Source organism: Clarias gariepinus, chromosome 11 (assembly GCF_024256425.1).
Source record: "Clarias gariepinus isolate MV-2021 ecotype Netherlands chromosome 11, CGAR_prim_01v2, whole genome shotgun sequence".
NCBI classification, from domain to species: domain Eukaryota; kingdom Metazoa; phylum Chordata; class Actinopteri; order Siluriformes; family Clariidae; genus Clarias; species Clarias gariepinus.
This window is the reverse complement of record NC_071110.1, coordinates 26,683,831-26,711,054: the sequence shown is the minus strand read 5'-3', so window position 1 is coordinate 26,711,054 and position 27,224 is coordinate 26,683,831. Positions and strand designations below refer to the sequence as shown.

The window sequence follows — 27,224 nt, the reverse complement described above, 5'->3', positions numbered from 1 at the left end:
GCATGGTGTCTCCATGCTTGGTGGGTTTCTTTTGGGATTTTCTCCCACAGTCCAAAAACATGCAGATTGTGTTAACTGGCCATCCAAGGTGTACCCCACTTTGTGCCCTATGACCCCTGGGATAGGCTCCAGCAGCCACGACCCTGTATACAGGATAAAAACAATGGATGAGTGAGTGTTCTTGAGAACTTTAGGAAGCTCCATCACCTTCCACATGATTGCTATTTGTTGTGTGTAAACTTCCCAACCAGCCTTTTATTCAAGAAATCCAGTAGCAATTTGCATGAGAATTTTTCTTTTGCAGCATTTATATCTAGATCTTTGAAAACCAGGGTTAATATACAGAAGTATATGATACCTAAACATTTTGAACATATCTTGAATACATACACTACCAATCAAAAGTTTGGACACACTTTCTAAATCAATGGTCTTTCCTGATTTTTATTTCTTTCTACACTGTAAAACAATGCTGAAGGCATCCAAAATATGCGAATAAACTTCTTCGAACAGTTGATATTGAGATGTGTCTGCTACTTATGCTCTGTAAAGCCTTCATAATGGCTCTAATCTGAGGTGCTGTTGGGTGGTGATTTCTCAGGGTGGAACTCTAAACTCTTCTCTTCTTCAGCAGAAGTACGTTTTGATCTTGTTTCCTGGGATGGTCTTCCTGTGATGAGAACAACTGAGCTTTGTGTCTTAAAATAACAACCGACTGTTGTTACTTAATTACCTAATGCCATGTGTGATCTTTCCTAGTTTAAAACCCCCCAGTATTGTTGTGGAACATAGAAAAATAAATCCAGACAAACGTTTAACTAACACTCTACAAAAGAAAAGTACAAACTCAGAAGATATTATGTAATGTATTATGTATATTATGTAAAAATACACTGGACCTAAATATACATCGGATAAGCCTTTTTAACAACATGGTAAATACGGAAAAAACAAGCATGACTGCTGCAGTTAATCACTTTAAAAGAGACGCCCTGCCATGGTGCTTGATTTGCACCGGAGACAGCTGTTTAAATTGTGTATAAGCACTTCAAGTCCACGGACTTTGCCCCAGGATCGTTTTGGCTCCAGTGCCTTTTCCATTGCAGTGATGAATTTCTAGTCTCCCTGAGCTGTGATTGGCTGACTGACTGTGAACAAGACAAGCCAATCCGAGGATAGGAGAAGGCGGGTTTCAGCAAGAGTCTCTCTCTCTCTCTCTCTCTCTCTCTCTTCCTCTCTCCAGCTTTTCCACTGGTTAAGTTGCATCACAGTTAAGAGGTTTACAGTCTTGTTGAGGAGAGGACAGCATGCAGGAGTCCACCTGGCCAAAAGGCAAGTACCAGTATATTTAATCGTAACATTATACTTGTCTTTATGACAGATCCTCTTTGAAGTGGAATAGAATTATTGTCCAATACAGAAAGAGAAAAATAAAAGATGTTTAAAGTGAGATTAAGTAGTAAGATTATAAGGTATATAAGAAGTGCAGGTGACATTTGTTATGTTACAGTTAAAACTATTATATGCAATATAAGTTAATTTCCAGTAATGGGCCTGTCTGGTACTGTTCAGTTCTATGTGTAGTATATTATCAAACTTTTTATTGGATTAATGATGTTATAAATACTGTGCAATTGTATTACAGTTAGGTTTCTATTATTTAGATTAAAATCTAAGTTACTATTTACCCAATGGATTTGTTTAGGATGAAGTTGCTCAACATAAATATGAAATAAATAAATAAATATATATATATATATATATATATATATATATATATATATATATATATATATATATATATATATATATAATACATAAAAAGAAATGTTTTTTATTACTTAGCCTAAAATTTATATATACTGCTCAAAAAAATAAAGGGAACACTGAGTTGTTTGTCTTGAGTATGTCTTGAACCATGCATACACTTATGAGAGGTGTTTAAGTCAAACAGGGACTAAGTGTTTCTTTATCCCTTTATTTTCTTGAGCAGTATATATATATAAATATGTACATATAAATATATATATATATATATATATATATATATATATATATATTTATATGTACACACACACTGTATATATACTATATATACAGTATATATGAATATAAAAGGTTCAACCCTTAACCTAGATATGCTGTTGTATTAGTGTTAATGGTATTTAGTTGTGCTAAATACCACAATTTTATTTTTATACAATCGTCCTACAAGCATTACTTCTCTGACTTACAGTTTATTCTCACAAGTTAGTTATGTCTGTGGTTGGATTGATCCAGGGACAGGATATGGGATGTCAGGGCTGGATGTGGATTTGTAAGGCTAAACAATGGCACCAAGTGGTTAAATCTGGAAATCTGGAAATCCGGAAATTGGATCATCTTGAGTATTGTGAACTGAATGCATAATGGAAGTGTCTTAGTACAACAGGGAATGATGAAAAAGTTTTTTCCTTTCCTTAATATTTTTTTTCCACATATTTCAAAATCACTCAGCCTGTGTAACCCTGATTTATACTTGCACATTTCAACAAAATGCCTGGTCCACATTGTTTTTCTCTCTTTTCTATACTTGTCTTATACTGTATAAATCCCGTCCCTTGGATATTTTAGTGAAGTGGCGTCAGACGTGAGTAAACCACACTGAGAGACCGTAAACACTTGGATGGAGAAAACATATGGCCTGGAGAGAGAGGAACAAGAAGATAAAAAAGGGAAATGTGGTTTTGAACAGTTTAACACATGTCATGCCAGAGATAATAGAACTGTAAAAAAAAAAAATATCTGAGTTTACAAGCCTCAGGGTGTGTCTGGCCCTTTTAGTGACCACAAATTTGCCTCTTTCTTTTTTTTCTTTTTTGTTTTTGCTTAAGCAGACTTATTCTCCTGGGCCAAATGAGGTGCTGCTTTAAACGAGTATAGCAGCAATTTGTCAGTCTGGGTATTATGGATGTCTTTCTCATATACTTCGGTCTGTTTTTACTGCTTTTACCCCAAATATACCCGTGTATATTCAGACTTCATCACATTGGAAACAGTGCTGCATGCATGGCTGGATAAGGCAATATGAAGTAGCGTGATGGTTTTCACATGTTTAGTGGAGATAGAAATATAAACTGTATAAAAGATAAAAGCGTATCAGTTTAGAGAGCCTTGAGTCTTGCTTGTGCTGGTGTGTAAACAGTGACAGGGAGAACTTTCTCAGCATGGCCTCTGATTAAAGGGTATGGAAAGAATGATTATAAAATGAATGTAGGTGATACTTGAAGTTGTGTGTTCTGTTGTTTGTCAGGTTTAAGAGTGTATCTCCTATACACGTATAATTTCAAAGAAACATTAAACTGGTATTTGCAATGTAGTAATTTTGGATTGTTTCAGGTTTTTCATTTTAGGATTCTGTTTGCATTTTTTCTGTCTCATCTCTTTTTTCTCAAAATGCATTTCTCGAGTCATACATATTTCAACCAAAGTAGTTTGAGAGAAGACTTTATTGTCCGTTTTCTTTATTTAAATTGTAATTCTATTAGAGTCAAATCTTTTTAGTGCTTAATCTCTGCTGTTCTTTTCGTATTTCCTCAGATTCATGGAAATGCTGAAGCGTCCCTGAGCTCCAGTGGTCTTGAAGGTCAAAAGAATGTCTTGATTTGGTAAAGGTGAACCAATCATGAATTAACCAATGCTAAAACCAGGAGCAAACTTTTCCTAGCTCCGGCTTCATCGTTAGAAAAGCCCCTGGAATTCTGGGAAAAAGAATGCCAGCCAAGACCCCTATGTATTTAAAGACACCTGCACCGAAGCATGGTAAAAAGCCAAAACTGAGGGATCTTCTGTCTAGTGATATGATCAGCCCCCCTTTAGGAGACTTGCGCCACAGTGCCCATGTTGGACCAGACGGGGAGACTGACATGTTCGGAGATGTTGGCTTCCTAAAAGGGAAGTTGGAGATGTTACCTGCCTTGGCATGCCCCTCACAGCCCTCTTCCAACAGCATGAACAGACATGTGGATGACATATTTGAGGTAAAAGGCCTCCAGCACAGGTATGACCCCCATCATAACTCAAACAACAGCTCTTCCATTCTTAAAAGCACTATCTCAATGCCTGCCTTCACTGCCCCCGAGCAACCACCTCCAAAACCTCCTCGCCTGCACTTAGAGGAAAGCTCAAATCAGCATAAGCACCACAACAATCATCAGCAACATCCCATGTCTGTGTGTACAGAAGGAGTTGGACAGTACAGGGAACCTTTCCATGACTTCACCTTATGTACATCTATCCCTATCTTGAGACATCTTGTGCCCACTGCTGGCTCTTTTTCCGAAGCCTCCTCCGATGATTCCATGTCTGAGGGCTGCGTTCCACCAGACCCTAAACGAGGCCTGAGTCTGGACTCTGATGCTGGACTGAGCAACGAGGACCTGCGAAGTGAAAACAGCGAGTCTCCCGCCTTCTCTCCCACCATGTCACGCTCAGAGTCGCTTGCTGGTCTCAACCTGGATCTAGGCCCATCTATTTTGGAGGATGTTCTCAGTATAATGGACCAGTACAAGAGTGAGAAGGACAGTTGTGAGCTGTGAGCTGGCTGAGAGTCTTTAATCATTGTTATGTGCATGACCTTGCTTGGCCTTGTACTTCTTAGGCTCAGGGGATAAGTAGCACTTGGTATAAACTGGTTGTGACAGAACGTCTACAAACTGATAACTGCATCTCTCACTCTGTAAATGTCCATCTGACACGGAGATGCAGAACGAAAAACTGGTTTTATATGTTGTTTATATGTAACTACATTGATATTCTATTCAGTGGAGCTGGACTGTGACCTTTTTTTTGTGCTGCCTTACACCTAAACATGAAGCAAATCCAGTGCAAAATGTAAAGAGTAGTCACATTTGCACATGACTGATGTGAAATACTGATTTCTCCCTCTTACGCAGTGTTTGTGATTGAAACCGGTTCATGATGTTCATATATTTATTAGGTGTTTATCTTTTGTTCTTTTGGTATTTCTATCACAATTGCAGTTCATTATTGATATGAATATCATAATTGAGCTTAACGTTGTCGTGTAAATAAAATATTATTGAAACCTATTCAAGACTTTGATTTGTTTGTAAACAGTGAAAGAAAAGGAAACATCAGGAACATAAATACAGAAGAATTATACAAGGAAAATGTAAAAACCTGGCTGTGGGACATGGTTCAAGAACAGCAGAACAAATAGGCCTACAAAAAAACACACAAAATTATTAACTACGGGGGTGTTGTGTTAATTTATCAGGTTGTATTCCTTGTAGTTGAGCCAGACCCTTAACCCTCAACTGCTTGTATGCAGAATGCTCTGGATAGGTGTGTCCTGTAAATGCCATAAATGTAAATATTGTCTGGATCAATGCTTTCTTGTTTTTACATCGGCTGCTGTAAGATAAAAGTGTCTCGTGTGCATTATTCTTAACTTCCTTCCAGGCAAAACAAAAACAATGAGAGTTTCTATTTAGGTGTTATTGCAAAAGAAAATGTAAAGTTAAAAACAGATTTCACAATGGCCCTTACAATGAGATTTTATTCCCCAGGGGTCCATAAAGTAGCCTATAATCAGTGGAAATACTAATGTAGTTTGTGTTTCACAAATGACTGTAGGTGAATGTACAGTAGGTGGTTTGATTCATGTTTTTGAAAAAAAAAAAAAAAATTATTTAATCTTTAATAAAAGTTAATTTTTTTGTATTTCTTTCAAAACACAAGACAATGCTATTATTTTATACTACACATTGCAGTGTTTTTCTTTTTTTAATTTAGTTAATCTAATCATTATTTGAGTTGTGTTGATCAGCAGTAGTCAGTTTTTAAGAGCAATGTTTGTCATCTATGTGTGACTCAGGCAGGATTATGAACATGCACATACTGTCTCCTTTTTACGGAGACCCAAACAATCATGCAGTTATTTAATTCGTAATTATATATTTGCAGCACAATAATAAATAAATAAATAAATAAATAAATAAATAAAATCATGCACATACAGAGGCTTCACATCAGACATCAGAATGTGGATAAACTAGTAATAGATGGGCTGAATTGAGCATTTCAGAAACTGCAGTTATACAAAATGATAATTAAATTCCTATAACCAGGTTCATACATAAGACTTGGTTTGCTTACATCAAATGCAGGGCAGTGTGCTGTATAGCTACAGCATGTATTAATATACAGTATTTTGTATATAATTACATAAAATCCGCTGAACAATTTCAACAATAAATAAGACATACGACTTTTGAGTGATTTTGAAACATCAACAACAGCACCAATATTATTGTCCGTCATTTGAGAGTTGAACGAATAATTTCATCTGATTCACTGAGCCTTTTAGCACTTTTGCATTGCACCTCCAGGGTTGGGGTCAATTCTCGTGCTGGTGTGTTTCCTCCAGGTACTCTGGTTTCCTCCCACAGACCAAAGACATGCAGATTAGGCTAATAGGTGTTCCCAAATTCCCAATTGTGTGTGTGTCCTGCAATTGATTGGCACCCTGTCCAGGCTGTACCCCGCCTCCTAGGATAGGTTCCAGGCCCCCCTCGACCCTGTACATATACAGTATAAGCGGATAAATAGTATAGACAATGAATGAATGAATAAATGTTTCTATAACCCAACATTTTAAATACTCCAAGAAAAATGAGAACATACAAAAATAATTTAAAGCCTAAAATCTCTAACCTTGTCAATTAAACAAATAAACAGATACAATTGTTGTATTTATCATTGAGAGCCTAAATATGGACACAGAAACTCTTACAATACACAACAGAATTGATTAGATGAAAAGTTAGTACTGGATTCTTTTTTTTTATTGCAAAAACAGCAACAAATAATTAAAAATATCATAGCCAGGGAGGATAAAAGGAAAAGTAAATAACAAATAACAAAAGATTAAAATAAATAAAACAACACACCCAGAAAAGAATTATCATAATAATCATAATCATAATAGATTAGTCTTTAATAATAAAAAAAAACTGTGAAGGAGCACCAAAAGGAGAAAGTAAAACTCTGTCTCTTAAGACTCACATTAATGTAAAATTCTAACAGCATTGTTTTTTAACTTTACACTTTTAAAAAAATTACAATGTCATTTTTTAATGCAAGAAAGAGAGGGTAAACTGTGATTAAATTTAAATTAATGAATAAAAAAACATCAATTATTAGTTTGTAAATTAAATTAAATTAAATTAGTTAGTAAATTAATTATAAAATATTATCCTCCTCCTTCTTAGCAGTCTGGGTTCAGTTCTCTTCCTGATTTCCGCTTTGATTAGTATGGTCTGGACGGCTGTGTTTGTGGGTTGTACGTTGTGTGAACCAATCAGATGTAGAGTTTACACCACAGCAGCCAATCATAAACGCGGACGAGGATGACGCTTTTAGGCAGCGACGTCGTGCCGCCTAGGACAACAGAGTGTAATGTGTGCGCGCGCTAATCGATACCGTGTGTTTTGATGTGGCGTGATTGTTTTTTGTCGCATTTTGACATCGTAGCTGCTGTCAAGCTGCAGCCGAGACATTAAACGAGGTGAAACGGCGCTACAACGGTCCTGACATTAAGCCGTTACAAACATGAAGTGAGTAACGCAAACTGTTGGATAATTACTGCTACACATCAGCAGGTCTTGTACACTAGCTTGATAAGAATATCACCCAAACTAAACATAGCTAAAATCCTCTTTGACTCATAATGTTACCCTTTACTGCAGGTTGAATATCGAAGGGCTGTTGGTTTATTTCCCTTATGACTACATTTACCCAGAGCAGTACTCTTACATGCTGGAGCTCAAGAGGACACTGGATGCCAAGGTATGTCACGTGCAGGTCATTCAGTCTCCACTCATCATCATCATCATCATCATCATCATCATCATCATGTGTTCTTCTTCTTTTCCTTCCTTATTGTTTAACTATGGTTGGAATCCAGTAGGTTACATTACATCCTGGCCCCTTAAAACAGATCTTCCAGACCAGCCTTCCTTAAAAAGTCTAATGCATCCTTCCCAGACCCAGTTTTATCCTGTTTGACTGGTACTTCTGCACACAATTCTTTTCTTAAAACGTTTCCCCTCAGTACCAATCAGCATTTAGTTGGAGTTCTGTAGGTTGAATCACTGACACCTATAGATCTCGCACTCCTCAGCTTCCCCGCTGACTTTCCAATCTCAAAACTTGTATAACACCTCACTTTATCTCCTCTCATTTCAGGGTCATGGCGTTCTGGAGATGCCTTCAGGGACTGGAAAAACCATTTCCCTACTGTCTTTGATTGTTGCTTATCAGAAGGTGACGATCGGTGTTATCTGTGATGTTCATTAAAATTTTTTTGTGTGTGTTAAGAAAAGAAGAAACCTGTTAATATTTTTAAATCCTTACAGACTTACCCTCTTGAGGTGACCAAGTTGGTTTACTGCTCTCGAACTGTACCTGAGATAGAGAAGGTAAGTGATGATGTTGTGTACTCGCTGTTTCTAATATCTTAAAGTCTAAACGTTGCTCATCTTCTGTATTTTAGGTGGTGGAGGAGCTGAGAAAGCTAATGGAATACTATGCAAAGGAAACAGGAGAGGAAAATCACTTCTTGGCTCTAGCACTTTCATCAAGGAAGAATCTGTGCATTCATCCTGAAGTAGGTCAAGTTAAAAAGGTTTTATACATTAAGAGAATAATTAGAGATGAGCAGTTATAAAATGTTGCCGTTCCTCTATAATCCTGCAGGTCACTGCTCTAAACATTTCACACACCGCAACATCCTGTGTTGTAGGAGCAAGTTATTTGATAAGTTAAAATTGTAACAAAACCGTGTAATACAAAATATATAATTATGTTTACAAAATCATGATGCTATGAAAGTGAGAAAATTAGATGTTTGAGAAAATATGTATAAAATTTTGAGTATGCCTGAGACTGCAGTAGGAAAAAACTTGAGAGGAACCAGAATCAACAGGGGATCCATCCTCATTTGGGTGATAACGGATAACAGGGATTGATTTGCAGTCATTTTGTGTATTAGGAAGATGCGAGTTCAGTATAACAAGAGATGTGTTTAAGTTAAGTTCTTGGTAATTCTGATCTTTAAGAATAATCCTAGTGTTAAGAGCCAGTTCAGGTAACTACTCATGTTCTGTGGTCTGAAACTGTGTATAAAAGACTGATCCTTAATACTCATGTGTACAGGTAAGCTCTCTGCGCTTTGGAAAAGAAGTGGATGGCAAATGTCACAGTCTGACAGCATCATACATTCGTGCACAACGTCACAGTAACTCGAGCCAACCTGTCTGCCGCTTCTATGAGGTAAAGACGTAGCATTAATGCACAGCTCATGGTGATTTAAAAGTGCATGCCAGTTGAGGTCAGTCATCTTAACAGTTTAAAATCATTTCTATAGGTAATACAGTATATATTTTTAATCACTGTTAACATGTATTTTTTTGTTTTATTTCTTAAAATGAATGTTTATTAAAGTCTGTTAATTTTTTTTCTGTGTGTGCAGGAGTTTGATGCTGTGGGCAGGCAGGTGCCAATTCCTTCTGGGATTTACAATCTAGATGATCTTAAAGATTTTGGACGGAGGAAAGGCTGGTGCCCGTACTACCTGGCACGTTACTCAGTATGTATTATCTTTTAAAAAATTACAGCCTTTATACAGAGAGAAATTTAGATAAAGTTTAAAAAATGACATTTTATTTTGTGTTGTTTACGTTTAGATTAAATAGATATACGGTAATTAATTTAGAACATGACACTTAGTGGAGAACAACCCAGTTTTTTATTGAGGGAAAAATTTTATCAATAGGGGCATTGGTGGCTCAATGGTAGGTTTCCCGCCATCCATGCGGAAGGCCCGGGTTTGATTCCCAACCACTGGATGCAGTGCCAGTCCCAAGCCCAGATAAAATAGGAGGGTTGTGTCAGGAAGGGAATCGCAGGTCATAAAACCTGTGCCGAGTTGTTGTGTGGATCAGTTGTTCCACTGTGGCGACTCCTCAAAGGAAGCAGTCGAAAGACATCACCATCAAACCACAAACACCACAAATAACATCATCACTTTCTTGCAATAACTGGGTCAAGGTGGCAACCCTCAGACATCTCACCAAACTGTTACATTCTTCTTTTGTGATGCTTTTTCAGCCTTGTATTTGCTGCTTCTTTCCGATGTTTGTTTTTGGGAGGGTTTATGTCTTCAGTCTCCTCTTCATGAAGTGTAATGAATGCTCAGTTGTTTTTAAGTTCTGGAGACTGACTTGGTCCCTACACTTTTCCCCTAATAAAGTCCTTTGTTGTGCTTTGGGTTATTGTCCTGCTTTATAATGAGATTTTTGAAAAACTTTTTAATTAGACCAGATGAATTTCTCTGAAAGTCTGCAGACAGAATGTTTTAGTAGATTTTATTCTGCTGCTATCAATATCATCAGTAAAGATTAGCGAGTGTGTTGCCATGACAATACCTCAACATTTTTTGCCAGAATTTATTTGTTAATTTTTTAAATCATGTCTTTCTCCACACATTGGCCTTTTCATCACATTGATAGAAGTTAACCTCAGTTAGAGACAGTATTTATGTTTGAATGTGATGTTGATTTATTACTGGGATAGGAAACTCACATTTATCACAAAATAAAATGTATAAACAGTTAAAAAGAAAAATCCCTAATCCCACTGATTGATAATTAGGTGTTTGTCTATAGTAAATTATTTAACAGTAAATAAATGTACACTGTATGATTACTTTAATTTTTTCCTTTTTTTTTTTTAAATCAGCTTCTTCATGCAAACATAGTGGTTTACAGTTACCATTACCTCCTGGACCCGAAAATTGCAGACCTGGTTTCAAAAGAGCTTGCAAAGAAATCTGTTGTTGTCTTTGACGAAGCTCATAACATTGGTAAGTCAAATCAAGTTAAGCTCTTTTTACTGTCATTTCTTGTATACATTTGAATAAAATGTTTTCCTAAGGACACGGGGCAACGCATAATACAGTGGCAAAATAGGCAAGACTACTTTAAGTGCCGATAAGTTACATTAGGAGTGTTCATATGGACCCTTATATTTTATTGGGAATATTGGGAATAATCATCATTGAAACATCTCTATCAGAACAGTCTGACCCGATCCGTCTAAATCGGAATGAGAGAGGTAATGTAAACCGGTGATAATCTGTTCAGTAGGTAAATATATATTAGCCATGTTATCACTAAATCCAATTGCTTTTCTTTTGTTGGAATAAATATATTCTATTATTGCATCCAGAGAAGCATTTGAGTTGGAACCTATAATCTGAATGATTGCAGTCGGATAAAATAGCTAACCAAATAGCTTCTTCAGTCAAAGAAAGGTTGGGCAGGGACCCCAAATATATTTCACGTGGGTCGTTTCTCACCTGCCAATAGAAATGGCGAGAATAAGGTTGAGACTTTCGAGTTTAAAAGTCCTAAACTCCCTCGTGACCCTCTGACAGGACAGAAGAGAATTAGTTCAATTTAATAAGGAATGTAGCAAATGTCAAAACTATTGACTGTGATCACAGTGATTTATTTTTTTTTTTTTTCCATAATGAATCTAAACAGTTATGTATAATCGTTCTTGTCATCCCAGACAACGTGTGCATTGACTCAATGAGCGTGAACATCACCAGGAGGACACTGGACCGCAGTCAGGCCAATGTGGACACTCTTCAGAATACCATCCAAAGGTGAATCCAAAGAGCTCATTCAGCTAGTTTTCAACCCGAATTGATGTCTTGACGTTTATGCGTTTGTAGACGTAGCATATCATTTGTGTGGAATAGCATCAGCATTCTTATTTCATTTGAAGGATAAAGGAAACCGATGCTGCTAAACTAAAAGAGGAGTACAGGAGATTAGTGGAGGGATTAAAAGAAGCCAATGTTGCCAGAGAAACCGATGTCTACTTGTCTAATCCAGTACTTCCAACTGAAATACTCCAAGGTCAGTCTGTCTGCATACAGTTTCTTTTGTTCCTTGTGTTTTTTTTAATCACTCTTTTTACATTATAATTTATTTTACATTATTATACACCCATGTATTTGCTCAGAGCATCAGAACATGATGGAAATTTATATTCATTTATACCGCAGCATTTTTACTATAGCAGTCTGTATGAAGAGGTTGAATGGACTTTGTTACATCATGTGTTTACTTGTTCTCCCTGCACCGGCTTCCTGTAGCTGCCTGCATCAAATCCACAACACTGACGCTCCCCTACAAAGCTAAACACGGGACCCGCTTACCGCAAAGCTCTAATCACACCTCGCACTGCACCATGCTCCCTCTGATCCTCAAGCACTGCTTGACTGGTCCCAGTATCTGTCAGGGATCGAGGAAGACGTGCATCTAGACTGTTTTCTGTTGCAGCACCTACTGTAGTCACTCTGTATGAGAAAATTTACCAAATGCAGTAAATGTAAAACAGATATGTAACTTTTCCATCCTAAAAAGCTTTGTGAAACTTGTGTAAAACGTGCCTTTTTGATTTACGTTCTGTAAGTATCGGAAGTGTTTATACAAAAAGATTATAGAAACATAATTGTGTTTTCTTCTCTGTCCATGATCGTTTCACCGAGACTGTTGCACACTTGGGTATTAGTCCTTTCCTTAAGGTTACGTACGTTGCCATGTCTGTGTCATAGACAGAATATTTGTGCCATTCTCTTATCTATAAAACCTATGCATGGGCTGAAACCCTTCAGCCACCCTAAACCTTCGGATAAGACACGATAGCCAAAAGTATGTGGACATCTGTCCACGACATTAATTAGTGGTTCTTTCCAAGTCTGTTGCCACACAATTGTAGAAAATGATTTTGTACGCTCTATTGTTATAATAATAAGTATATGATTTGGTGTAAAAGAACTCGAGTGACCTCTACAGAGCCACAGACCTGAACACCTTTTGGGTTGAACTGGAAGGCCGACTGCACCTCAGGCCATCTTGGCAAATGGGGCGCTAAATCAGAAATGGAATATACAAAAAAGCACATATACTGTAGGTGTAATCGTCAGATATCCTCAAACCTTTGGCCACATAGTGTGGTGAAGTGAAGACACTGCATGTAAATATCCCCAACATGGCTTTCCCTTTATATTTGAAATGAAGGGTAATAAACCTCCATTAAAAAAAAGTTCTTTGTTTTGTGTCATGTCCTGCATGTTCGCTGCAGAGGCCGTCCCAGGAAATATCCGCACAGCTGAACACTTTATAGGCTTCATGAAGCGTTTCCTGGAGTACCTAAAGGCTCGGCTGCGCATCCATCACGTTGTGCAAGAGAGTTCTCCTCAGTTCCTTAAAGATATCTTTGAGAAGGTGTGCATTGACCGCAAGCCACTCAGGTGAGGCACGTCTCTATGCTGCGTGTCATGTATGGCAAGTGTGTTTTCCTGATTCTTGGTGTAACATTTTTTTTTATTTTATTTTGTGCAGCATAAAACTTTTTTTTACTATTTTTTTTTTAAATATATTGACTTTATAAAGATATTTAATAGAACATGCATTATGTAATTTTGCCATCATCGAATACATGACCTGAGCTGTGTTTTTGTCATTTTTTTTAGATTCTGTGCAGAGAGACTACGCTCGTTATTGAGAACTCTAGAAATTGCAGATATCGCCGACTTCTCTGCTATTACGCTCATCTCGCATTTTGCTACTCTTGTTAGCACCTATAGCAAAGGTAAAAAAAAAAAAAACCTGTCTGTATTCTAATCACAGTACTTGCACTACAAATATTTCCTAGCAGTCTTGAGTTTTAATAAATAAACAAACTTTTTCAGGCTTCACGATTATTATAGAACCTTTTGAAGACAAAACTCCGACAATCGCTAACGCTGCACTTTAGGTGGGTTACATTGAAAGTCTGCTTTAGTGTGGTTCATAGAAATGACCTGCATTTAAAAAAAAATAAATAAATAAAAATAAATCCTTTTTCTTTTCCTTATTTCTCTAGCTGCATGGACCCCTCCATCGCTATAAAGCCCGTGTTCGAGCGGTTCCAGTCAGTCATCATTACTTCAGGGGTAAATTGCCTTCCTTTTTGTAGCATCCCTCCTCCCACTTCCCCTCCAGAAATACATTTATTCTTTCATCATGAGAGAATGAACATTTTGAATCCTGAAAATGACACAGCCATGTTGGCCAAACTGGCTGGGACTCTTTTTCTACCCTCTGCTGTGCTGTGTAGACATGTGTGCTGCCATGCATTTGGCAATTTACTCCCCATTCTTTGTACCAGGATCTTCATCTCTATAGGCTACGGACTGTTTTGTTTGTTTTCTTTTCCCTTTGGTGTTGGTGCCTTTGCCTGCGCTAAGTAACCTCTATGTACCGTAAAATTGATTGGTACATAATGCTCATTTTTCCTACGCAGTCATTTCCCCCCTGCTCGTGGCCGATGTGTTGCTAAGGCCGTATAACGTATACTCTCGTACCATGCACTGCTATTTTAAGTTTTGTGGATTTGTCTAAAAGTGGGTATAAACATCCGTGTTTTTTTTCAAGCTTAGGATTGAAGTGCCCTCATGTACAATGTTATGCTGAGCGGGTAGCCACTAATAACCATGCCACAGGATCCTGGCACATTTGGATCCTGGCTTGGAGCAGATCCAGCCCAAGCCTGTCAGTTTAAACAGCTTGCTGGTTGCAATAAAAGGGAAATTAACCAGACCATGCCTGTCTGTGGCTCTGGCCCCTTGGATTGGATTATCCATCTGGACTAGAAACTTTGCTGCTGAAGTCCTTAACATATGGGCCCTTAAGTGGAAATTATGCAAATGGTTCTCACAATATCTGGATGGACCCTGTGGATTATCTACCCAAAAGATTTTCTAGCAGCTGTCACACTTTACCACAGGGTAGTAGTACATAGGGTTGTTCATGATGACCTTGTGGCTGAATACAGGTTTTCTGCTTAAGATAATATTACCCAACTTTTTTTAATTAGTCGATTTACATCTTGATAAGAATAAGTCTGATGGATTTTTTTTTCTTACTTCCTTGATTCAAAGATGACTCAGAATTCATTCAGTACATTAGCACATTTTGCTGTGATGTCCTAGAAAATGATTGCTGTATAATGGAAGTGTTTTTTTTTTTTAATGGAACGCACCTTCCAATAAGTGTTTTTTGCTTAGTGATTTGATTTTCTGGAACAATACTGGAGATTTCATTATGAAATAACATGGAATAACACATATGGAACAACCATTAAATAACACGTATGGTATTGGGTAATTAAGTAGCAAAAACATCGGCCAGTTGTGTTAAAACTTGAAGGTCATCTGTTGTGGAACAGTTTTTGCAAGAACAGTATTGTCAAGTGCCTTTGCAAAATCTATCAAGCACCATGATGAAACTGGCTCTCATGAAGACCATCCCAGGACGGCAAGACCAAAAAAGGAGAAGTTATTTAGAGTTATCAGCTTCAAAAATCACCAATAAACAGCACCTCAGATTAGAGCCATTATGTAGTCAATTTGTTATTTTAATGAGGAACAATAAAAGCCACTGTCAAACTCATACGGTTGGTTCAGATTTATGTACGAGACCTGTGGTTGTCTGTTTTAACATGTACATTCTCCTCTTCCAAAGACTCTTTCTCCACTAGAAATTTATCCCAGAATCTTGGACTTCCACCCCGTTACCATGGCGTCCTTCACCATGACACTGGCACGCACCTGCCTTTGCCCTCTCGTGAGTGTGCGCATTAACAGTAACACATTCAAATGAAATATCTTGTTTAAAGCTTAGTTAAAATCTTGCACCTTGATCTTATGTAATCTTCTCAGATTGTTGGGCGTGGAAACGACCAAGTGACACTGAGTTCCAAATTCGAGACCAGAGAGGATTTTGGTGAGTGATATTACCTGAATCTTTGTTATATCAATTCCACAAAATTGTAAAGCTTTGTGTTAATGCACTGTACGGCACAGCTGTGATCCGGAACTATGGGAACCTGCTTCTGGAAATGTCGGCCATCGTGCCTGATGGGATCGTAGCGTTTTTCACCAGCTATGTGTACATGGAAAACATTGTGGCTTCATGGTATGAGCAGGTACGCAAAAAAAGTAGTACTGCTATTTAGTTCTGTAGCTGTCAATTAAGTGTGCATTTTATGAATGTCTCTGATTTGTGTGTGTGGTGTTGTTTTTTTTTCTTCCGGACTGCAGGGAATTCTGGAAAACATCCAGAGGAACAAGCTTATTTTTATAGAGACACAAGATGCAGCAGAGACCAGCATGGCTCTAGAGAAGTACCAAGAGGTCAAGAGACTATTTAAAATTTTATCTCAAAATTGCCAGTCTGACATGTTTCGAAATAGAAAATATTTAGTGTTTCTCATAATCTGCTGTTCCAGGCTTGTGAAAATGGCAGAGGCGCCATCTTGCTCTCTGTGGCCAGAGGTAAAGTGTCTGAAGGAATAGACTTTGGTACGTATCCCGCTAACACATCGACTGAACATTTATCCGAATAATACTTTATACTATATACTGTAAAAGATTAACATTGCCTCTATTCGACCCACAGTTCATCACTTTGGGCGAGCTGTTATTATGTTCGGAGTGCCTTATGTCTACACGCAGAGTCGAATACTTAAGGTTAATTCTTTTGTCACACTGCATTCTGTATAATATCCCGGTTTCCACCAATTTCTACTTGATATCAGCAGTGGAATAATTCAGCGCCGTTACTTGCTCCTCCAGGCTCGTCTGGAGTATCTGCGAGACCAGTTTCAAATCCGTGAGAACGACTTCTTGACTTTCGATGCCATGCGCCATGCAGCTCAGTGTGTAGGCAGAGCCATCCGAGGCAAGACTGACTACGGCCTCATGATTTTTGCGGACAAGGTGAAAATTTCTTCATTGTGTGTGTTAAACGCCTGGTCGATTAAGGTTAGGCGTCTGCCTTCAGTCACTTCAGCCGTCTGGTTTCCTTTCTTAGCGTTACGCCCGAGCCGACAAGCGAGGTAAACTTCCCCGCTGGATTCAGGAACACATCACAGATGGCAGCCTTAACCTGACTATAGATGAGACAGTGCAGCTTGCCAAGCACTTTCTGCGGCAGATGGCACAGCCATTTAGACGGGTAGGTCCAATTTCCCTCTTCAGACGTGTCCAAGAACAGTATGTACACTATCCAAGTATGACTTATACGGGATTTTTTTTTTTCCTGAGTGAGATATATATACTGTATTTTTAATTATTTGTAGGGATGATACTTTTAAAAATGAGAAAAAATAATAAAATTTTTTTTTCTTACAGGAGGACCAGTTGGGCCTGTCTCTGCTGACCCTGGAGCAGCTGCAGTCTGAGGAAATGCTCCAGAAGATTTCTCAGATTGCTCAACAGGCGTAATGCTTGTGATTTGGAATGGAAACGTGCTTAGAATTTGACACATGTACATATTTTAAAAATGTTTTTCACTCAACATAATGTCAGTAATAAATACTGATTATTTCTACAAACCCAATGGCATGATTGTGCACTTATTATGAATCAGAATACTGTTTCATGTTATAATTTCTTTGTTGTTTTTTTTTTTTTTTTACTTTTGGTCAGTTACTAGTTTTTACACACATTAAGTCTTCAAAGTGCTTTTCGTGTTCGGTCACAGTACCTTAGAAATCAATGCAAAGTCTACTCTCTTGGAAGCCTGTTCATAGATGGCTCTGGATTTAAACCTGCAACCTGCCAATGATGGGGTCAAAGGCCATTGTGATATGAAAGGTTTAATTTGTTCTATAGCATCACCATACTGATTCTGTACATCAACTTTTCACATGAATAACTCAGATTACAGCAATATATATATATATATTTTATATAGTAAGAAGAATCTACAGTAAATTATGAAACTCTCTATTTTGATATCAATTGAGAAATGAAGTGTCTTTCACAATGTGAGTGTTTACAAGTTAGTTTTAATAGGAATTTGACTTTGGAATGCAGAGCATAAAATGTGCCATATTCATTCAAACAGCTCTTCAGAAACACTTTAATAAAGTAATATTATAGTGCAGCAGGCTTGCAGCGTCAGAAAGAAAAAAACTCTCCATGTATTTTGTCATATGCAATGTTGTCTACACCATCTGTTCCCTCTGAGGAATCTTTATTTAGAGTAAGTTTAGTGTGGTCCACCTAACCTTCATTTGAGATAAATACTTTCTCGGTTATAAACTTGATTCATGCAGCTGTATGGAGACATGAGCAGGAACTTGGCTTAGAAACAGATTAACTTTCTCCACTTAAAGAACTCCGGCGCGCTAAACTCTGAGTGCTGGAGCTGAGAGTACGGCTGTCTGTAAGCCTGTTGATATTCTGGAAGAAATAAAAATAAACAATTAAAAACATGGACTCAATTAAATGGAATGAATAGAATACAGGCCCATATCCCTTCTTACATAGTGCAATTAGAGAAAATAGCAAAATGGCATAATTTAAACTTTAATTGCTAGGGTATCAACAAGTAAAGTCTAAAGTCAGATCTTACCCTTAACCTCATGTCCTGACTCTCCCTTGTTCCTACATTCAGTACATTGAGGGAATTTGCCCTTTTCATTCTGTTATTAAAAAAAGAAATACAAAATGCATCAGACCTTGATAAACTCATTCAAGAGCCTTAGAGATAATATTCATGGAAACCCTGCACATTTCTCGATATTCGGCATGCACCCATACAAAGTGTACAGACAAATAATAATGTTAAGAATTTTATAAGTACCCAGGATTGCGAGGTGCTGTTTCTTGTGTTCCTGCCCCTTTAAGCTTCTTAACCAGCTTTTCACTGCTCCGCCTCAAAGATTCTCGGAGCTTCGTAAAAGAACCACTGCGCTTCAAACTTTCCTAAACCCAGAAAGACACGTTATTAGAAATGGAGTGTGCACAAGTCAAAGATATAAAAGAATGCTGAGTGTACCGGTCTAGAGCTTCCCTCCGCAGTGTGAAACCAAACTGGTCTTCCTTCTCCTGAATGTAAGTGAGAGAACGATTAAAGGAAGAAGAATTTAAGATCATAACCAAAATGTTTTTTTTTATATTGTCTTCCAGCACAGAAATTAATTTATTATGAGGCTAAAGTGCAAAATCCAACATGGAATTCAACAGTTTTTATGTCTGTATTAGGAAGTTTTAGATGGGCTAAAAGGCAAACCACATGGTTATATACCACTTAATCCTGTATACAGGGTGGTGGGGGAGCCTATCCCAGGAAACTTAGGGCACATGGCGAGGCACACCCTAGACATACACATATACACAGTACGGGCAATTTGGGAATTAGCCTAATCTGCATGTCTTTGGACTGTGGGAGGAAACCGGAGTACCTGGAGGAAACCCACCAAGAACTGGGAGAACATGCAAACTCCATGCACACAGAGGTGGAAATCGAACCCGGGCCGACAAAAAAAATTTATTTGATACATGCATACCTACATTACTTCCTGCTGTCTTTCTTTTCTGTTATAGATTTTGCCAGTCACACCAGTTTGTTTTGATGAGAAGGTTTCTGTGTTACACAGTGCGCTACTTCCTGTTAGCACCTGCACTGCAAAGCTCAAAATCTGCTGTGCAGAACAAACACGCCTTTTATGGCAGGGTCAAGCTCGGTTAGTTTACCTTGATGAGTTTCTCAGGGTGTCAGAAACACAAAGTGTTTCATATTACACACCTACACTCTGCTCCCTTTTTAAATGGGAACATTTCTACTAACAGGCCTGTAATTACTGTATATCACAGTTTGCACATAAACCTCACTGCCATTATTCTAACACAACAGAGCCAACACAGATCTGTCACTAACTATTTTACATTATTTTGGTCACATATTATAAGTGTGGCCGGGTGGTTCTTAACCCTGGTTCTGGACGACCCCCTGCCCTGAGCATTTTATTTTTTTCTCAGCTTCCAGCATACCTGATTTTATCTAAATCATCTAATTAACAACCTTTTCTCGATTAGTGAGCATGTGATAGGGCAGGGAAAATAATATTAAGTACAGGACAAAGGTCCTGTATAAATTAACAGTTTTGTTGAGTTGAGATGGATAACGTTTACCCTCCACTGATCCAAACTCCTTCTCATGAGCACGTGTCAGGATCTCTTTATAGAGAGCTTCAGCTTGCCTGTACTTTCCTTGCTTGAGGTAGCATGAGGCCTGTTAATTAAACACATACAATTTCTTTATGTATTTCTCCTCTCAGGCAACTCATAAGTCAAATGTCTCACTAGTCCTTACCAGGTTATTTTTGGTTTTGGCCACATTGGCATCATCTGGGCCCAGCCGATTTTGGTAAATTTGCAGCGCTCTCTTATAGTAGTCCTCTACCTCCTGATACTTGCCCTGGTTCTGGCATAGCAGAGCCAGATTATTGAGCTGCTTTGCTACATCAGGGTGGTCTTTCCCCAACACCTACAGAAACAGCAGTATTATATTCTCATTAAAAAACATCCCAATGCAAAATTATGAGAGATTGATAGAAATGGCTTATTTTATTACAAAAGCTTAATATGCATTTTTGTTGCTTGCTCACAGAGTAAGTGTGCACATTGCAGAGGTCTTGGAAAAGTAGGGTCAACACTGCAAATATTGACTCTTTGTATAAACTTATTGTAATTGCCAGTAAAAGACTTTAAGACTTATGAAACGCTTTACTTCAGTATACCATAGTAACATCTGACAAAAATATCTAAAAAACACTGAAGCAGCAGACTTTGTAAAAAATTATATTTGTGTCATTCTCAAAACATTAGGCCACGGCTGTACTAAAGAGAAGAACAAAAAAACGAAACAATAACAAAAACAGGATAGAACCAGACTTTTGTGCCTTAGCTGTGATTCCACAGTACCTTCTCCCTGATCTCCAGTGCTCTTTTGCACAGAGGCTCTGCTTCTTTATACTTCCCTCTTTTACCATAGAGCACAGCCAGATTATTCAGAGTAGCTGCGACCTGTACACATATACACAACCACACTTAGTTAGGACAAATGTTTTTTCTTTCTTTCTAATATATAATATCATTCAATAACAAGAACATACTGCTGGGTGGTCCATGCCTAGTGTCTTCTCACGTATTGTCAATGCATCATTCAGCAGTGTCGCAGCCTCTTTATATTTGTTCTGGTCCCTGTACAGAGAATAAAGAAACACAATCCCATTGTTAAATGGCCTGAGAAGGTGGGATAAGACGGAACAATAGATACTGATGGCACTCTATCAAACCTGTACACCAGAGCCAAGATATTCAGCATAGTGGCCACATCTGGATGGCTATGCCCAGAGGTTTTCTCCAGGTCTTCCAGAGCCTGTTTGCACAGGGGCACGGCTACTTCGTAGCGGCCTTGAGAGGCATACTGAATCACCAGGTTGTGTAGAGTTCTAAGTCTGGCAGGGATCTCATACCCTGCCGTTACAGCGCTGCGGTTTCGAGATACTGCAAGCACGAAAAGATCAGTGTAACAGTAAAAACCTGATAAAGTAGTTGCTTTGAAATGTTCTGTGATACAAGGTTTATTTACTTCCATAATGTACATACTGTACTTCATGCGAAGATAAGTGACAAATTAAAGGAAATAACAGTGGATGCATTATGCAGCAGGTATTTCACTGGCATGGCTTGTCCCCTTAGGAAGAAGGGTCACTGTAAATTAAATTAAGTTTTTCAGATTGTTTACTTTCCCCAGTGATGAAACGTTTCTATGCTAATAGGAGTGCTCTCTCTGCGGATGACAATACCCCCTCCACAGGACGTCAGGGTTATGTTTCAATGTGTAACTGATATGATCTAAATCACAAGCTAATGCCTTCAGTCTATTGGATGTTCTAGGCTCATATTCATCCATTCATCCATCCAGTACAGTTCCAAGTCCAAAATGTAGAATCTATGCCAAGATTTACTAATGCTGTTTTGGCAAAACATGGTACAACACATTACTCTGTGTTATGTTTAATTCAGTTTATTTATATACAATATATACTTTTCACCTCATAAGTTCATCCTTAATATTAATTCAGACATGTCAGTTTATTTAAATGCTTGTCGATTTGATATGAACATAACAATGAATGACAACAAATGGGCGAACGTGTTAAAAGGCTTTAAAAAACATTTTTAGTGCATGTGTAGTCCAGGGAACACTTACTTTGTGTTTGCTCATCTTCATCAGTGGGAAAGAGATCATCAAGGGACTCTTTAGCTGATGAACTCTCTTTACCCTCCTGTTAGATGAATCAAAGAAATCTTACAGACCAGCAAAAAAGGAAGCTAGACAAACATAATGTAAAGTTTTGTAATATAATGTGAACTTTCCCATGCCTCTTTGCCCATTAAAAAAAAAGAAACGTCATTGCACTTCCTGATTCCTTACAAGGTAATACTTCCTATAGTGTGTGTCCAGACGAATATACATACAAATAGCTCGTGACCACTGGACCCCTTTTGTCTAACCAAAAAATGCTAATGCGCCTTCTATCGTCTGTCTGCCTGCTCCGGGTCCGTCTATGACCTACATGGTAATGACTGGTTCTTTTGATGTATGGGACGTACGTGACACAAAGCTTAAATATACTCTGTTCGCTGATAATAAACAGAGAACTTCAGACACGTCAAGTGTGCATGTCTCTTTGTCCCTCTCTTGGTTTCGGCCCGACTGGTAAGCGTATTGAGGTGCGTAATGAGATAATAATTCTTCTTCTTTTTTTAATCATCTTTAAACTTCAGTTTTAAGTGCCTTAAAACTGAGCACTTTTCCTTACCTAACACATACATAATTTAATCAACCATCATTAAAAAAACATTCTATATTTTACATATTACATTCGTATACATTAGCTAGAAAAATAAAAAGCATGTACATTAACACAGTGCCTTTAAGTTCTACAGTTCCACAGTGTTAGTTCTCACCAGTGCCAGTTCATCCTGGTCGTACTTGCGGAGGCTGCTCATGAAATGCAGGTGTTTGTTCTGTTCCTCCAGCGTCACCACTTCCTGTTCACGCTCCTGCAGCTTCTGCTGAGCTCCAGCCAGCTCATCACGCAGCCACTGGTTCTCCTGGCACAGCCGCCTCACCTGAGCATGCAGTTTCTGCTTTTCTGCCTCCAGAGAACCCAGGTGTGCCGACAGAGCCATCATCATCTGTTTATGGAATAAAAAACACCATCCTTGACCTTAATGGAATACTCCAATAATTGTGAAAAAACATTGCTTCTAACTGAAAGGACAATTTGGTGGACACAATGTAAATTATCCAAAGCTGTTCCAATGATGGTTTATCCAATTTGTTGAACGCTGGAACAACAACTATGGTCATTTATCCTTCATCTAAGATTTTAAGGGTAATCATGTGCAATCAGAACCAGACCCAGACCCCTGAAGAAAATCTGTTATCTTTTACACTTTTTCTTAACAATTGACATTTATTAGGTATTTATTATGTGAGTTGCAAATAAATAGGTTTTCAATTTTATTTTTCAAGGAAATATTTACTTTCTGAGATAACGGCTCAGATGGTTTGCTAGAGTTTGTGAGAAGAGTACAACTTTAACATGATTTCATAGCCATTTACTTACATACATTAGTGCACGTGTTTATAGATGCATACATACAAATTTAGCCATGAATTAACAAATTAACCTTTCACTACAAACACAAGAAAAGATTTGGTGTTTAAACAAAGTGAAGTACAGGTTGCACGTAGCACATAGGATCTGACACCCACCTGTGCCTCCCCTAATCCCAGTTCGATTCTGTCCAGGGACTGCAAAATGATGCTAGTCTTCTCCTCCTCTAGACTGTTGCTGTCACTGCTTGTCTGTCTTAACAGCGTCTCCTGTAGGTCGTCCAAAAGTGTGCGGTTCTCCCCACGCAGAGCCTCCAGTCCTGCAATCACCTGCCGTGTGCTGCTCAGGATCTCCTCCGCTGACAACATGGCTCTGCCTTACGTCAGCCCTAAATATGGAAAGCAGTGTTTGACAATCTCTACTTCACTTCAAATATTAAAATGCTTTTATGAACTAAATAATCAGTTATTTATTTTATGTCTTGTGCATTAGTTTGTCAGTAAAAGGGTATAGTTTAGATTTCCATACAATCATGTACAAAAAAAATATATGTTACAAAAAAGTGTCAATAATTGAAGAGAGTTGCATTCTAGATTTTTTGCATTTAAGCTTCTTTTTCTAAATTTAAAAACATAGGTTTCATAAACATGGCAAACAAAAATTCCTGAAGAGTAGCGCCAGATTCCTGGAAAGATGCCTGGAAAAACTTACCTGCCATAAAAAACAAACAAACACAAGAGTACTGGTAAAATATTAAAAATAACAATTAAAAATATTTTTTAAGTTTATTACTGTTGGCATTTTTGCTTAGCCTGTTGCAAATTAATGCATGCTACGAAGTCAATACATACAAACACTTATCAAATAAATAGTCCCTAAAATCTATGGAACATATCCACGCTAGTTAAACTACAAGAAAAGGTCTGGCAGCTCTGCCATTTCCTAGAAAGCACTTCTGTCAGTCCAGTTCATTGTTTAATATGATACGAATAACAGACATGAGACAAGACTTAAGATATTAGTTTCCAGGTCATGTCAGGTAGCAACTGATTTGTAACTAGGAGCACATCCATTTATAGACAGAGACTGAAGTCCCTCGGGAGAACAGGAGGGTGTGTAATTAATACACATGACAGGTTACTAAATGTTTCTGTGTTTTCTTTGAGTAAACATATGGAACTGATTCGAACAGAACAAATTAATTATTCAGACTTTCTTTGCTACTCCTGACAATAACAATGATCAGCAATCACTTCAGTCAACATCACCTTATATAAACAGCCATGAATGCTGAATGCTGAATATAATTCTTCAGGTTTTCAGTTTCAAAGTAAACCCCAAAATGCAGTACGTATTAAACCTGGCATTATAACCTGTAATAAATTCATTATGTACTGTACCTTTAAAGGTTTTGATGGAATATGCGAGGAATTCTGAAGCACAGCCAATAAATGGATCTTGTAGACACTTAATTATTAATATTGTTGTAATTAACTTGTTATTAGCGCATCATAATCTATCCATCAAAGTATTTATCTGTCTACTCTAAATTATCTCTAGGTGTGAATTAGGGCAGGAATGAGCTTGTGGCCTGAAACAGGCTTTGACATATCCAGGGAGTATTTCCATTATATTTCATGCTCTGTGTTCCTGGGTTAGTCCCTGCGCACACACACACACACACACACACACACACACACACACACAGAGGAGTGTACATAATAAAGGAGTAACTGAAGATCAATGCATGATTATTATGCATAATACTACTGAAGATGACCAACATATTCAATGTCAGGACGTCTAGTTTGGTGAGGATTTGGGGAGTTGAGGTGTTGGACTATTGATCAGTGTTGATGTGTTGACCTACTGACTCAGCACCACCAAGCTGCCACTTTGTTGGGACCTTGTGCAAGGTGCATCTTGTGCATCTGCCCATATGTGTAAAGTGTAATGAGATGAATGAAAGTCAATCTGGATAAGGGCATCTGCTGGAATGACCTTTGACTCATGGGGGAATGATCCTATTTACTGTACATAGTATACACTATTTAGACAAAAGTATTTGGGCAAATCTGCAATGACATTATATACAAATACATAAACTTCAATATGGTATTTCGCAGCTATAACAGCTCCCACTCTTCTTGGAAGCCTGTCCACAAGATTTTGGAGTGTTTTTTGTGGGAATTCATGCCCATTCATTCTGTAGAGCATTTATAAGGTCAGACACTGATGTTGGACGAGAAGGCCTGGCTCGCAATCTCCGTTCCAGTTCATCTCGAAGGTGCTCGATGGGGTTGATGTCAGGGCTCTGTGTTAGGGCCAGTCAAGTTCTTTATCAAATCATGTCTATATAGTCCTTGTTTTGTGCACTGAGGCACAGTCATTTTGGAAAAGGAATAGAAAAGGGCCTTCCCCAAACGGTTTCCACAAAGTTGCCACAGAAGCATAACATTTTCCAAGATGTCTTGGTATGTTGAAGCATTAAGATTGCCCTTCAGTGGATATAAGGGGCCTGATTGAAACATTGAAACACCATAAAGGTTTGTCCAAATACTTTAGTCTATATAGTTTACTTCTATAACTAATTTATTAACCATATTACAACAGCTAATTGACTAATTCTATTTTAGTTTGTATTTTGGTAAGTTTTTTGTGGTCAAGGATACTTAAAGGGAAAAAAAGTTTACCGAGCGCCCTCTACTGGCACAATATCGCATTTGCAATCTGTTTAAGGTGGAACTGTAAATAAATAATGATTAAAAAAAATTCACAGAATTTACTTACTAAAACTATACATATAAGCTGTTTCAAATACATAAATGATACAATATATGCTGTTTTATATATATATATATATATATATATATATTACATTATTTATAGTTCTTTAAATTCTTTTATATATACAGTTATACATTATATATATATATATATATATATACATAAGTAATAACGAGTGGACAGCTATTAAACATCTCATTAAATCTCGTGTGTACCTGTAAACAAACCGTCTAAACACACAATTGATAGCAGTAATATAACCAATAAATACTGTATATATACACTCATTTTAAATGCTTCACATTGTCATGCTAATAAAACCTGCGTGTAACAGCGAGATTAAGCCAACAAAACACCTCCAAACAAAGTAAAGCTATAAGTTGGTGTATTGTGTGAAGTCAGACGGACTTTTTTACCTCGCAGAAACACTTTGGTCTCGACGATTCGGCGTTTAAAACGAACGACGCGTCAAAAACTCCACCAGCAGTTCAACAGCCCCATCTGAGTAACAGGAGCTTCACCTGCTCAACTCCTTCCCAGCATGCACAGCGCGGCACTGATGCGCATCATCCTCTCTAGCGTGAGGCAGCAACAAAGCCGTTGGCTCCGCCCACTATACACCTGCAGCAGGTCTGGCAGCCAATCAGGGCCGCTGCTCCTGTGCAGGTGTCACAAAAGCCACGCGGAACACTCACTCCTGTCACTCCCACCTGACCTGCAGTGTTTAGACAACATACAACTCACACTACTGAGGGTCACATGAGAAATGTCAGTGGAATAACAATAAAAAAAATTACATTAACCAGGATTGATACATAAACACGTACATC

The 27,224-nt window shown here is 37.9% G+C and overlaps 3 protein-coding genes across 3 annotated transcripts; 2 read left to right on the top strand and 1 right to left on the bottom strand.

Annotated features, from left to right (window-relative positions):
• Positions 1-3,580: 3,580 nt before the first annotated feature.
• zgc:154093 (uncharacterized protein LOC777623 homolog) lies at positions 3,581-5,101 on the top strand. The gene has a single exon (XM_053506753.1). It carries the CDS (start codon positions 3,753-3,755, stop codon positions 4,575-4,577), a length of 825 nt encoding a protein of 274 aa, XP_053362728.1. The 5' UTR covers positions 3,581-3,752; the 3' UTR covers positions 4,578-5,101.
• Positions 5,102-7,447: 2,346 nt separating this feature from the next.
• Positions 7,448-17,522, top strand: ercc2 (excision repair cross-complementation group 2). The gene is given in 24 exon segments (XM_053506682.1): positions 7,448-7,619; positions 7,752-7,851; positions 8,251-8,328; positions 8,421-8,483; positions 8,558-8,671; positions 9,220-9,336; positions 9,536-9,652; positions 10,804-10,927; positions 11,638-11,734; positions 11,857-11,990; positions 13,222-13,390; positions 13,613-13,731; positions 13,832-13,883; positions 13,885-13,896; positions 14,005-14,074; positions 15,645-15,746; positions 15,842-15,905; positions 15,986-16,107; positions 16,223-16,315; positions 16,411-16,483; positions 16,581-16,651; positions 16,757-16,900; positions 16,995-17,138; positions 17,315-17,522. Coding segments are annotated over 24 exon segments (2,277 nt in total). The 5' UTR covers positions 7,448-7,614; the 3' UTR covers positions 17,408-17,522.
• A 432-nt stretch (positions 17,523-17,954) lies between these two features.
• klc3 (kinesin light chain 3) lies at positions 17,955-26,933 on the bottom strand. Its single transcript, XM_053507633.1, has 13 exons — positions 26,811-26,933; positions 23,766-23,995; positions 22,952-23,182; positions 22,191-22,266; positions 21,271-21,481; positions 21,088-21,175; positions 20,897-20,998; positions 20,286-20,459; positions 20,105-20,204; positions 18,969-19,018; positions 18,774-18,895; positions 18,543-18,612; positions 17,955-18,370 (listed from the first exon to the last, which is right to left on the bottom strand). The coding sequence occupies exons 2-13, from the start codon at positions 23,973-23,975 to the stop codon at positions 18,284-18,286; spliced, it is 1,521 nt and encodes a 506-aa protein (XP_053363608.1). The 5' UTR covers positions 23,976-23,995; positions 26,811-26,933; the 3' UTR covers positions 17,955-18,283.
• Between the last annotated feature and the right edge of the window lie 291 nt (positions 26,934-27,224).